The 13,359-nt window shown below is 52.3% G+C and overlaps 1 protein-coding gene across 2 annotated transcripts in view; it reads left to right on the plus strand.

Moving 5' to 3' along the window:
- Window positions 1-2,675: 2,675 nt before the first annotated feature.
- ATCAY (ATCAY kinesin light chain interacting caytaxin) overlaps window positions 2,676-13,359 on the plus strand; it is a 48,768-nt gene continuing 38,084 nt past the window's right edge. The window contains 2 exon segments of one of the 2 annotated variants that reach the window (NM_001131570.1): window positions 2,676-3,041; window positions 7,713-7,830. In NM_001131570.1, the coding sequence (NP_001125042.1) occupies window positions 7,754-7,830 (77 nt within the window). In that variant the 5' untranslated portion in view covers window positions 2,676-3,041; window positions 7,713-7,753. 2 annotated transcript variants of the gene reach the window in all.

Raw genomic sequence — 13,359 nt, forward strand, 5'->3', positions numbered from 1 at the left:
GGTGGGCACTAGCCATATCGCCTTGCAACCTTCCTCGGATGCAGAATCCACCCCTTTAGGCATCCTCTTCCTCCGATGCTCTGAAGGCCTGGGGAGCCTGAGAGATGCCCGCTGCACCCAGGCAGGGCTTGCCTTTGTTTGCCAGTAATGGGAATTACTCATATCTTGTGCCCAGTGCCCAGCACAGGGACTCACCGAATCCACCCCTCAGTTAACACAAGTGTCTCTTACAAGACCTCCACTTTCTCCAGCCAGGAGATGGGAAGCCCCAGCCTTGTGCTGAAGTCTCTGGGGTCTCTGCTTCCCCATCGGGGCTTTCAGCCTCTGCTGTGGGCAGGTTACCTTTATGCCTCGGAAGAGTGCAGACCTCCATGCAGTGGGTGAGGCTGCCAGCCTAAGTGGGGTGTCGCTGAATGTCATGAAGGGAGCCAGCCTTCATGCACTCTGCCTGCATTTCCTGAACAGCTTTGCACCAGGAGTTGCTACCTTGTGCGGAGAATGTGTGGTGCATAAGACCAACTGAACCTCTGCTCTTCGAAAATGTATATTCTGGCCAGGTGCGGTGGCTCACGCCTGTAATCCCAACACTTTGGGGGGCCGAGGCAGGCAGGTTGCCTGAGGTCAGGAGTTTAAGACCAGCCTGGCCAACATGGTGAAACCCCGTTTCTACCAAAAATAGAAAAAAATAGCCGGGTGTGGTGGTGCATGTCTGTAGTCCCAGCTACTTGGGAGGCTGAGGCATGAGAATCGCTTGAACCCGAGAGGAGGTGGAGGTTGCAGTGAGCTGAGATCATACCACTGAACTCCAGCCTGGGAGACAGAGCAAGACTCTGTCTCAAAAAAAAAACAAAACAAAAACAAACAAACAAAAAAACCAGTATATTCTAATAAGGAGGAGCAGAGAATCAACAACAACAAAAAAAAAGTGTAAATAATTTCAATTAATAGTAAGTGCTGTGGGCTGGGCACGGTGGCTCACACCTATAATCCCAACATTTTTCGAGGCTGAGATGAGAGGCTCACTTGAGCCCAAGAATTCAAGACCAGCCTGGGCAATAGAGAGAGACCCTATTTCTACAAAAATTACACAGATTAGCAGGGCGTGGTGGTAGGAGCCTGTAGTCTCAGCCACTGGGGAGAAACAGGTGTAAGGATCACTTGAGCCCGGGAGTTCAAGACTGCAGCGAGCTGTGATTTTGCCATTGCACTCCAGCCTGGATGACAGGGAAAACCCCTGTTTCTTCAAAATAAGTAAATAAAATAAACATTAAAAACAGCAATAGCAAGAAATACATATAGGCCGGGCACAGTGATTCACACCTCTAATCCCAGCACTTTGGGAGGCCAAGGGGGGGGATCACCTGAAGTCAGGAGTTCGAGACCAGCCTGGCCAACATGGTGAAACCCCGTCTCTACTAAAAATACAAAAATTACCCAGGCGTGGTGGCACATGCCTGTAATCCCAGCTACTTGGGAGGCTGAGGCAGGAGAATCACTTGAACCTGGGAGTTGGAGGTTGCAGTGAGCCAGAGATCGCACCACTGTACTCCAACCTAGAAAACAGAGCGAGACTCCACCTCAAAAAAAAAAAAAAAGAAAAAATAAAGAAAGAAACACATAGAGAGCTTTTCTTGTGCCCCAGCACTGTGTTTAGTGCTGTCTATGCATTATCTCATAATGTGGAAAAGCCATAGAGGCTCCATTTCACAGATGAGAAAAACTGAGGCCCGCAGGTGAGATCACCCATGCCCACTGGTCCGCCAGCTGGGGAGTGGCTGGGCTAGAGTTCAAACCCACTTCCAGTCCGACTGCATGGCCTGCACTCTCCACCCTACCACCTTCCACAGTCTCCTTGAATTCCTCCAGGGCGAGGCCACGCCAGTGCACAACTGCAGAGGGCACCGTTCCCACAGCAGCCCTGCAAAGGGCGTGTGCCTGAGAAACTTCTGCCTCCCCTGCACCCAGCCCTGTTTAGGGCACGAGACTGCATCAATGGTAAGTGACCATCTAATGGACGACCCACACCACGGTGACCTGGGGACAGTCATTTCTTTTTTTTTTCTTTGAGATAGAATCTCCCTCTACTGCCCAGGCTGGAGTGCAGTGGCACCATCTCGGCTCACTGCAACCTCTGCCTCCCAGTTTCAAGCGATTCTCCTGTCTCAGCCTCCCGAGTGGCTGGGACTACAGGCGCCCACCACCACACCTGGCTAATTTTTGTATTTTCAGTAGAGACGGGGTTTCACCTTGTTGGCCAGGCTGGTATCGAACTCCTGACCTCAGGTGATCCTCCCGCCTCGGCCTCCCAAAGTGCTGGGATTACAGGTGTGAGCCATGGCATCCGGCCTGGGGACAGTCATTTCTTTGCCTGAACAGACTTTTTGGGGGATGCCACCCCTCACCCCTGCTCCCTTTGCAAGGAGAAGTGCCAAGAAGACCTTCCCCAACCCCCCACCCCCCATTCTCTAAGGAATGAGGCCATCTTGCCATTTATTTATTTATTTGTCCGTTGTTTTGTTTTTAAATCTGTGATGCGCCATCAGAAAATCATTTCTGCCTCTGCCCCTGGCGTGGCTTTCGGAGATGCTTGTCTGTCAGCCAATGGAGAGGACCGGATTCTGGCAGGGGGCTGTGCTTTTCCGTCAGGCCGCCACCCCCCACCCCCTCCTGCCTGCACACAAAAGCAGCATAAATTAACTGTCTTCGGGAAGCCGAGCCTCTGCCAGCCCTGAGCTGGGAAGAAGCAGCTACCTCGGAGGCAGGGCGCGCAGGCGGGCGGCGATGAGAGGGGGCGCAGCCGCAGCCCCGAGCTGGGGAGCCCACCGCTAACCCTGCACCCCACCCACCCCTGCACAAAAGAGCTGGCGGGCGCTGGCCACGTCGCCCTGGGTGACCTTCCTCGCATGCAGAATCCGCCCCTGCGAGCATCCTCTTCCTCCCAGGCTCTGAAGGCCTGGGGAGCGTGAGCGATGCCCAGCTGCACCCAGGCAGGGCTCGCCTTTGTTTGCCAGTAAGGAGGAGAGGCTGTCTCAGCTGCAGAGGTGAGTGCGCGCATCTCCCCTTCTCCCGGGATAAACCGTCTCCCTGGAAGGTTTATCCGGCAGCCTTTGCTGCCTCTAAATCCCTTTCCAGCAGATGGGGCGGGTGGGAGCAGAGAGCCACGGTCTTGTGACTCCGTGAAGGCCCTCACATCCCTGTTCCCGGTACCAGGAAAAACCGTTCCCTGAGCTGCGCCCAGCAACACAGTTTACCTTCCGCGCGCACCGTTCCCCTGGAAGGCAGATAAGTGCACCATTTTCAGGACAACGCTGAGAGCTCGGGCGGATGAAAACCTCAGCTTCTCTCTGGGACGCTGAAATAGACCCATCCTAGCCCTGTGTATTTCCTATTTATAACGCTGGGAAGGCCACCAACCGCCGATTTCGGAAAAAAAAAAAAAAATCTCTAAGTGTGTCGACAAAGGCTGTCCTGTGGGGTGGGGAGGAAGGGGGTGGTTTATGGTTTAAGACACAGATGCCTCCTCCTTATTGGAACTCGTATGTGATTTGCTAATAATCAGACATCAGGGCTCAAATGAGCGCTTCACTCCTGTTCCTTGATGTCACTGTCTTCTTTTGGCCGTCCGCAAATGCGAAGCCAGGATCTGAGTGCAGGAGTGTCCGGGGCCCATTGAGGACCCACCACACCCCATCGTTAGAAGACTGTGGAGTCAACGCCTGTGGCTGCAGCTGGCAGGGGGTGGGGGTCGCGGGCGGGGCTGGTGGGAGTGTTCCTGGGGGCTGAGGTCACACCCAGCTCAGTATAAGGAAGGCAGAGGCTAAGACCCCTTCCTCCGGAGAGCAAATGCGTTTCTACTGCCGAGTAGAACTTACCCTCGCGGGAAGGGCCTGCCTGGCTGCTGCCACCCCCACCCCCCACCCCATAGCATCCAGGAGGGATTTTTTTTTTCCATGCTGCGTGTTACTGTCCCTCCTCCAAGCATGAATGACGACATTGAGGACAGAGAATCGAGTGAGAAACGCTCACCCTGTACGGGGGAGGGTCTAGTTTTAGCCGTCCCCTCCCCCTACTTCCTCATCTGGCTGAGGCTGCCTCTGGGTCCTTCGTTGCTAAGCCACAGTCCCCTGTCCCCGATGCAAACCCGATATCTACGCTGGAGGGCTGCAGGTAACCTACTCCACAGAGAGGCAGCCTGGATGCCATGAGAGTTGGGGGCCTTACATGCTTTATGTATTTGGTTTTTTTGAGACAGGGTCTTGCTATCTTGCCCCGCTGGTCTTGACCTCCTGTACTCAGGCGATCCTCCCAAAGTGCTGGGATTACACATGTGAGCCACTGCCCCCAGCCAGATGCTTTATTTTTTATTTTATTTTTTGAAATAGGGTCTCTGTTGCTCAGGCTGGAAAGCAGTGGCACGATCATAGCTCACGGCAGCCTCGACCTCCTGGGCTCAAGCGATCCTCCAACCTCAGCCTCCTGAATAGCTAGGACCTCAGGCACCAGGCACCCATCACCATGTTTGGTTAATTTTTGTATTTTTTTTTTTTTTAGGGATGGGGTCTTGCTATGTTGCCCAGGCTGGTCTTGACCTTCCAGGCTCAAGCGATCCTCCTATCTCAGCCTCCCAAAGTGCTGGGGATTACAGGTGTGAGCCACTGCACCAGCCAGATGCCTTATTTTATTTTATTTTTTGAAATAGAACCTCACTGTGTTGCTCAGGCTGGAATGTGGTAGCACAATCATACCTCACTGCAGCCTCAACCTCCTGGGCTCAGGCAATCCTCCCACCTCAGCCTCCTGAACAGCTATGACTTCAGGCACCCACCAAATTTGATTAATTTTTCTTTTTGTTTTTGCTTTTTGTAGAGATGGGGTCTTGCTATGTTGCCCAGGCTGGTCTTGACCTTCTGGGCTCAATCCTCCCACCTCAGCCTCCTGAATAGCTAAGACCTCAGGCACCCACCATTATGCTTGGTTAGTTTTTGTATTTTTTTGGAGAGATGGGGTCTTGCTGTGTTGCCCAGGCTGGTCTCGAACCCCTGGTCTCAAGCAATCTGCCCAAAGTGCTGGGGTTCCAGGCATGCACCACTGCATCCAGCCCCTAGATGCTTTAAAAAGTGGATCTAGTGGCCCAGCGCGGTGGCTCACACCTATAATCCCAGCACTTTGGGAGGCAGGTGGATCACGAGGTCAGGAGTTCGAGACCAGCCTGGCCAATATAGTGAAACACCATCTCTACTGAAAATACAAAAATTAGCTGAGCGTGGTGGCACGTGCCTGTAGTCCCAGCTACTCAGGAGGTGGAGGTTGCAGTGAGCCGAGATCGCACCACTGCACTCTAGCCTGGGCGACAGAGCAAGACTCTGTCTCAAAAAAAAATAACAAAAAAAAGTGGATCTAGCTACTCGGGAGCTGTTGAGAGGACAAACGGAAGTAATGGAAGGACAGAGTGTACAATGCTCTGTAATGACTGCCGGACACGGGCCTGAAATCCTTTCGCAAACACGGGAATGCACACAGAAATGACTATTGCCTTTAAGACAAGGTTTCTCCACCTTGGATCTATGGATATTTGGGGCCAGTCATTCTTGGTCATGGGCGGCCATCCTGGGCACTGTAGGGTGCTGAGCAGCACCCCTGGCCTGCCCCAGGAAGCACTCCTTCCCCTCAGTTGTGACAAAAGTGCCTCTAGACAATGCCAAGTGTCCCTTTGCAGCAGGGGAGGCAGAGTTGTCCACAGGTGCAAAGCACTGGTTTCAAAGCACAAAACAGATGGGGTTGGTTGAGTCATAAGATGCTGGTATGTTATGTCCAAAAGGTATCTTAGAGGTCATCTCTAATTGAACTCTTTTGTTTACAGAAGGGGAAACTGAGACCCAGAGAGGGAGATGCCCCAGAGCAGACCAGAACTCGGTCTCACCTGGTAGCTCTGATCCCGGCCCCCACCCAGACTGCTTCCCCCTGCCCTGCCCCTGCCCCCAGTGAGCTCCTCAGAACAAGAAAAACAAAACTGTTGTGGGGGTTGGGGTGGCACAGTGGCTCACGCCTGTAATCCCAGCACTTTGGGAGGCTGAGGCAGGAGGATCACCTGAGCCCGAAAGTTCAAGACCAGCCTGGGTGACATAGCAAGATCGGAAAAATTAGCCAGGCATGATGGCACACACTCGTGGTCCCAGCTACTTGGGAGGCTGAGGCAGGAGGATCGCTTGAGCCCAGGAGTTGGAGGCTGTAGTGAGCTGGGATTGCACCACTGCACTCCAGCCTGGGCGACAAAGCAAGACCCCGTCTCTAAATAAATAAATAAATAAAGTGGCATTTTGTGGTAGTAAAGATGAGGGTCTCCTTTCTAACCCCAGTCTCTTTCCACACTTCCTTTGTGACCCCCGGGGTCAGAAGGTCACCAGGATTTGCTTGAGGGAGGACAGAGGGGCAGCACAGGTGGCCTGGTAGATATGACAGATAGCAATGGGTTAGAGCCTTCTGGATTCTCTTTGAACTTGGCATTCCCAGCACGGAAGCTGAAGTATATCAGCCATTCACACTTTAGTATGAATGATGATTTGGATTTCTTGCTTTCTAGTTGAGGTCCAAGGCACAAGAGGGAGGGTAAGTCTATCTGGGTCATGGCTCACCCTGGAGAAGGTAGATTTCAAAGTTTCCAAGGGAGCGGGGCTTGTATCTGAAGGCTCAGCCTCTCGCCCACATTCAAACTCTGAACCCCACTGTGCATCCTAAGCGCTCTGTGCCTCCGTGTTCTCATCTGTAAAACAGGGGAACCTCATGGGGCTGGGTGATGGTTCCATAAGAAGTGCTGGCTGGGCACAGTGGTTCACCCCTGTAATCTCAGCGCTTAGGGAGGCCGAGGCAGGAGGACTGCTTGAGCCCAAGAGTTTGAGACCAGCCTGGGCAACATAGCAAGACCCAATCTCTTAAAAAAAGATTTTAAAAAATTACCCAGGCATGGTGGTGCACACCTGTGGTCACAGCTACTGGCAGGGGGCTGAGGCAGGAGGATTGCTTAAGCCCAGGAGTTCAAGGCTGCAATGAGCTATACTCCAGCCCAGGCAACAGAGCAAGATCATGTGTTTTTTTTGTTTTGTTTTTGTTTTTGTTTTTTTAAAAAGAGCCAGGCTCAGTGGCTCACCCCTGTAATCCCAGCACTTTGGGAGGCTGAGGCAGGTAGACCGCTTGAGCTCAGGAGTTTGAGACCAGCCTAGCCAACATAGTGAAACCCTGTCTCTATTAAAAATACAAAATTTAGCCGGGCATGATGGCTCATGCCTGTAATCCCAGCACTTTGGGAGGCCAAGGCAGGAGGATCACCTGAGGTCAGGAGTTCGAGACCAGCCTGGCCAACATGGTGAAACCCTGTCTCTACTAAAAATACAAGAATTAACCGGGTGTGGTGACGGGTGCCTGCAATCCCAGCTACTTGGGAGGCTGAGGCAGGAGAATTGCTTGAGCCCGGAAGGTGGAGGTTGCAGTGAGCTGAGATGGCACCATTGCACTCCAGCCTGGGCAACAGAGCAAGACTCCATCTCAAAAAAGAAGAAGAAGGAGAAGGAGAGAGGAGAGAGGCTAGAGGACAGAGGGGGAGGGGAAGGGGAGGGGGAGACGGAGGGGGAGTGGGAGGGGGAAGAGCTGCATGGGGTAGGGGATTGTCATTAGGATTATTGTCCAGTAAAACCCATTCCTCTGCGGCTTCCTTTCAGGGGTCATCCCTGCTTCAAGCCAGTGCCTCTTCCCAGCTCCCATGGGGACCACTGAAGCCACGCTCCGGATGGAAAACGTGGACGTGAAGGAGGAATGGCAGGACGAAGATCTTCCCAGGTAGGACTTCCACATCCCTGAGTCAGCTGTCGGGGGAGCAGATGTCTCTCCCAGGTGGGACACAGGAGCGAGGCCGTCTCTAAGTGGGAATGGCCTGGGGCTGGCCTGGTTCCATCTCCGCGTCCTCATCTCCCGCACACTCTGGGAGGCCTGAGGCCCTGTGTGTGTCTTCTCTGTGGCCTCACAGTGGGGTAGTCCTGGCCAGGCACATAATGGATATTTGCTCAATGATTTAAGGTTCATTTCTGTCCTCCCTGCCCCAAAGCTCCAAAGGATCCCCCACCCCTACACCATTTTAAGAGTTCTTAACATTCTGACTGGGCATGGTGGTTCACGCCTGTAATCCCAGCACTTTGGGAGGCCGAGGCGGGTGGATCATGAGGTCAGGAGATCGAGACCATCCTGGCTAACATGGTGAAACCCCATCTCTACTAAAAATACAAAAATTAGCCGGGTGTGGTGGTGGGCACCTGTAGTCCCCGCTACTCAGGAGGCTGAGGCAGGAGAATGGCGTGAACCCAGGAGGCGGAGCTTGCAGTGAGCCGAGATCGCACCACTGCACTCCAGCCTGGGCAACAGGCGAGACTCCGTCTCAAAAGAAAAAAAAATTAGCTGGGCATGGTGGCACGTGCCTATAATTCCAGCTACTCGGGAGGCTGAGGCACCATGGTGATTTATTAGCAGCCTTTAGGAGACACTTACCTCCCTTAACATGCTGAACATTTTTTTTTTTTGAGTCTCACTGTGTCCCACAGGCTGGAGTGCAGTGGCACGATCTTGGGTCACTGCAACCTCCACCTCCTGGGTTCAAGTGATTGTCCTTCCTCATGCCCCCTAGTAGCTAGGATTACAGGCACCTGCCACCACGTCTGGCTGATTTTTGTATTTTCAGTAGAGACCAGATTTCACCATGTTGGCCAGGCCGGTCTCGAACTCCCAAAGTGCTGGGATTACAGGCGAGAGCCACCACGCCCGGCCCCTACGCTGAACGTTTTGCAGGGACATCTTGTCTACACTGTGTCTCCCCACCACATGGAGCCCCACAAGAGCAGGGGTCTTTGTTTAGCTGATTGCTGTATCGCAACCTAAGGATAGTGCCTGGCATACAGTTGGCGCTTAACAAATATTGGGTGACAGGTGCTGATCACTGGTCAGAATAAGAAATCACAGGGGCTGGGCACGGTGGCTCACGTCTATGATCCCAGCACTTACAGAGGCTCAGGCTGGGGGGATTGATTGAGCTCAAGAGTTCGAAACTAGCCTGGGCAAGCTAGTGAGACCCCATTTCTACTAAAAAAAAAAAAATTAGCTGGGCATGGTGGTGTGCACCTGCAGTCTCAGCTACTTGGCAGGCTGAGGCAGGAGGATTGCTTGAGCCCAGAAGGCGGAGGTTGCAGCGAGCCATGATTGCAGCACTGCACTCCAGTCTGGGTGACAGAGCGAGACCCTGTCTCTATTTATTTATTTTATTTTACTTATTTATTTATTTTTTTGAGACGGAGTCTCGCTTTGTTGCCCAGGCTGGAGTGCAGTGGCACAATCTCTGCTTGCTGCAAGCTCCGCCTTCCAGGTTCACGCCATTCTCCTGCCTCAGCCTCCCGAGTAGCTGGGACTATAGGCGCCCGCCACCACGCCCAGATCATTTTTTGTATTTTTAGTAGAGATGGGGTTTCACCGTGTTAGCCAGGATGGTCTCAATCGTCTGACCTCGTGATCCGCCCACCTCGGCCTCCCAAAGTGCTGGGATTACAGGCGTGAGCCATCGCGCCCAGCTGCCTGTCTCTATTTAAAAAGAGAGAAAAAAAAAAGACCGGTCGCAGTGGCTCAGGCGTGTAATCCCAGCACTTTGGGAGGCCAAGGTGGGCAGATCACAAGGTCAGGAATTTGAGACCAGCCTGGCCAACATAGTGAAACCTTGTCTCTACTAAAAATAAAAATAAAAAAAAAATTAGCTGGGCATGGTGGTGCACGCCTGTAATTCCAAGTACTCGGGAGGCTGAGGCAGGAGAATCATTTGAACCCGGGAGGCAGAGGTTGCAGTGAGCTGAGATGCACCACTGCACTCCAGCCCGGGTGACAGTGCGAGACTCCGTCTCAAAAAAAAAAAAAAATACTACATGGAAAGGAAGCTGTGCGAATTTGCTGTTGAGACGTGTGACTCTGATTTGCTGGCTAAAGATAGCTGCTCATCCCTCTTCCCTTTCGGAGCCAGGAATTCATCCATCCCCCGGACACAATGCCCAAGGGTCAGTTATAGAAACTATTGGGTGAGGTTCAGTCAAAAAGACCAGGTGCGTTCTGACTGAAAAAGAGAATTTGAAAAGAATCTCCAGGCCACGCACAGTGGCTCACGTCTGCAGTCCCAACAGTTTGGGAGGCCGAGGCAGGCAAATCACTTGAGGTCAGGAGTTCGAGGCCAGCCTGGACAACATGGTGAAACCTCATCTCTACTAAAAATACAAAAATTAGTCGGGCGTGGTGGTGGGCACCTGTAATCCCAGCTACCCAGCAGGCTGAGGCAGGAGAACTGCTTGAACTCGGGAGGCGGAGGTTGCAGTGAGCCAAGATCGTGCCACTGTACTCCAGCCTGGGCAGTGGAGTGAGTGAGACTGTCTCAAAAAAGCAGAATCTCCAGTTCCAGAGAAATCTCAATCTGAGAGGGTTCCGGAGGGCAGAACGAGGCCAAAAGAACGAACTTAAAAGAGAATGGGGTTTGAAGGAGATACAGAAGAATGCCTTGAAGCAATCGGTCTCCTTCAAAATGAGTCAGGCTAGTGTGGGAGGCCGAGAGCTTCCTTCCCATTCATGTCCGGGCAGAAGGAGGACTGTTGAAGACGGCATCTTGATATTCAAGAACTTCAGCCCTCTCCTGAATCCAGTCATTGCCAGGCCTCTAAGGCCCATGCACCTGTCTGTGTCCCTGTCCTCAGAATAGCCGAGAATCAGAGAATCACGGCTGGGAGCAGAGGCTGATGTCTGTAATCCCAGCTCTTTGGGACGCCAAGGCGGGAGGATCGCTTGAGCCCAGGAGTTTGAGATTAGCCTGGGCAACATAGCAAGACCTCGTCTCTTAAAAAAACAAAAAACAAACAAAAACTGGCTGGGCCTGGTGGCTCACACCTATAATCCTAGCACTTTGGGAAGCCAAGGCGGGCAGACAACCTGAGGTCAGGAGTTTGAGACCAGCCTGACCAACATGGAAAAACCCTGTCTCTACTAAAAATACAAAATTAGCCGAGCGTGGTGGCCCATGCCTGTAAATACCAGCTACTCGGGAAGCTGAGGCAGGGGAATCGCTTGAACGCGGGAGGCGGAGGTTGCAGTGAGCCAAGATCGCACCACTGAACTCCAGCCTGGGCGACAGAGTGAGACTCCGTCTCAAAATAAATAAATAAAAATAAAAAAAAAAAAAATTAGTCAGGTATGCTGGTGTGCGCCTGTAGTTCCAGCTACTCAGGAGGCTGAGGCAGGAGGATTGTTTGGACCTGGGACATCGCAGCAGTGAGCTATGATCACACCACTGCACTCCAGCCTGGACAACAGAGCAAGACTGCATAGCTAAGAAAAATAATAATAATTTTAAAATAATGTCATTTCAAGCAGCACAGCATAAACAAAGGCGCATAAGCTTTGGAATCGGACGCCCATGGTTCAAATCCCAATTCTCCAGCAGGTTTGCTCTGCCACCTGGGCTATCTCTTTGGGCATCTCAGTGCCTCTGTTTTCTGATCTGTAAAATAGGACAATAATCTCTTGCACACCAGGTGGTCGTGAAATTTCGATGAAACAGCCGAGATAGGCAGATGGGCTGTGCAAATGGTGAAGGCAGCACAAATAAATAATCATCTCCAGTGTTATTATTACTATTAGCTTAGCTCCCTTTCCCCCTACTGATTTTTTTTTTATTTCTTTTCTTTTTTTTTTTTTTTTTTTTGAGACAGAGTCTCGCTCTGTCACCCAGGCTGGAGTGCAGTGGCGCGATCTCAGCTCACTGCAACCTCCGCCTCCCGGGTTCAAGTGATTCTCCTGCTTCAGCCTCCCAAGTAGCTGGATTACAGGCATCTGCCACCACGCCCAGCTCATCTTTGTATTTTTAGTAGAGATGAGGTTTCACCATGTTGGCCAGGCTGGTCTCGAACTCTCAACCTCAGGTGATCTGCCCACCTCAACCTCCCAAAGTGCTGGGATTACAGGTGTGAGCCATTGGGCCCAGCTCCACCGATAATTTTTTTTTTTTTTTTTTTTTTTTTGGAGACAAAGTCTCACTCTGTCACCTAACCTGGAGTGCAGTGGTGGTGTGAGCTCGGCTCACTGCAACCTCCACCTCCCGGGTTCAAGTAATTCTCCCATCTCAGCCTCCCGAGTAGCTGAGATTACAGGCACACACCACCAGGCCCAGCTAATTTTTGTATTTTTGGTAGAGACGGGGTTTCACCATGTTGGCCACGCTGGTCTCGAACTCCCAACTTCAAGTGATCCGCCTGCCTCGGTCTCCCAAAGTGCTGGGATTACAGGCGTGAGCCACCACACCTGGCCTCCACCGATAATTTTAAAAGCTCTCGTCTCATCCAAGCCTTCTTGAGACAAAAACCAAGGCCGAGCACACCCGCAAATGCGAGCTGGAAGCCGGTTCTGGAAGGGGCGAGGCCAGCGGGAGCGGGAGGAGGGTGTGTTTCTGGTGGATTTCTTACAGCTGCAAGGTTGCTTGCCCATCCGCTGCAGCAGCTTTGTGTTTGCAGGACAGTGGCCTCGCTGTGCCAGCCTGGGCCCCACGAGCTACCCCTTTGCCAACAGGACACTTCCTCCACGAGGCCTCTGTCTTCCTCGTCTCCGGAAGAACTGAGTCAGCTCCTCGGTGCAGGTCCAGCTGCAGCCACACATAACCACCTCTGTCTGGTGCAAAACAGCTCACAATTCAATTTCTTCCAGCCCAGCCGTCCCCTCCCTTGGGGACTGCAGAAGTGGTCTTTGTACTTCCCCTAAGGATGTCAGACAGAGCCCTGCATGGCCTCTGCCCTTCTAGCACTTTTTTTTTTTTTTTTTTTGGAGACAGAATCTTACTCTGTCACCCAGGCTGGAGTGCAGCGGTGCAATCTCAGCTCACTGCAACCTTCACTTCCTGGTTTCAAGCAATTCTCTTGCCTCAGCCTCCCAAGTAGCTGGGATTACAGGTACGCACCACCATGCCTGGCTCATTTTTGTATTTTCGTTAGAGACAGTGTTTCACCATGTTGGCCAGGCTGGTGTCGAACTCCTAACCTCAAGTGATTCGCCTGCCTCAGACTCCCAAAGTGCTGGGATTACAGGTGTGAGTCACCGCGCCCAGCCTCCTTCTAGCATTTTCCTTCACTCTAACCCTTCTGCAGCCTGCTAACGGAGCTACAGCTTAAGGCAGCCCGGAGATTGCTTGCTGCCTCAATTTCTCCATTCACTCATTCTGATGCTATGCGCCAACTGTATACCAGTCCCTTATAGCCTCACAACCCAATGCAAGGTGGCAGCTGGGTTCATGGCACTTCTGACCAGGCC

The sequence above is a fragment of the Pongo abelii genome, chromosome 20, assembly GCF_028885655.2.
Source record: "Pongo abelii isolate AG06213 chromosome 20, NHGRI_mPonAbe1-v2.0_pri, whole genome shotgun sequence".
NCBI lineage: Eukaryota > Metazoa > Chordata > Mammalia > Primates > Hominidae > Pongo > Pongo abelii.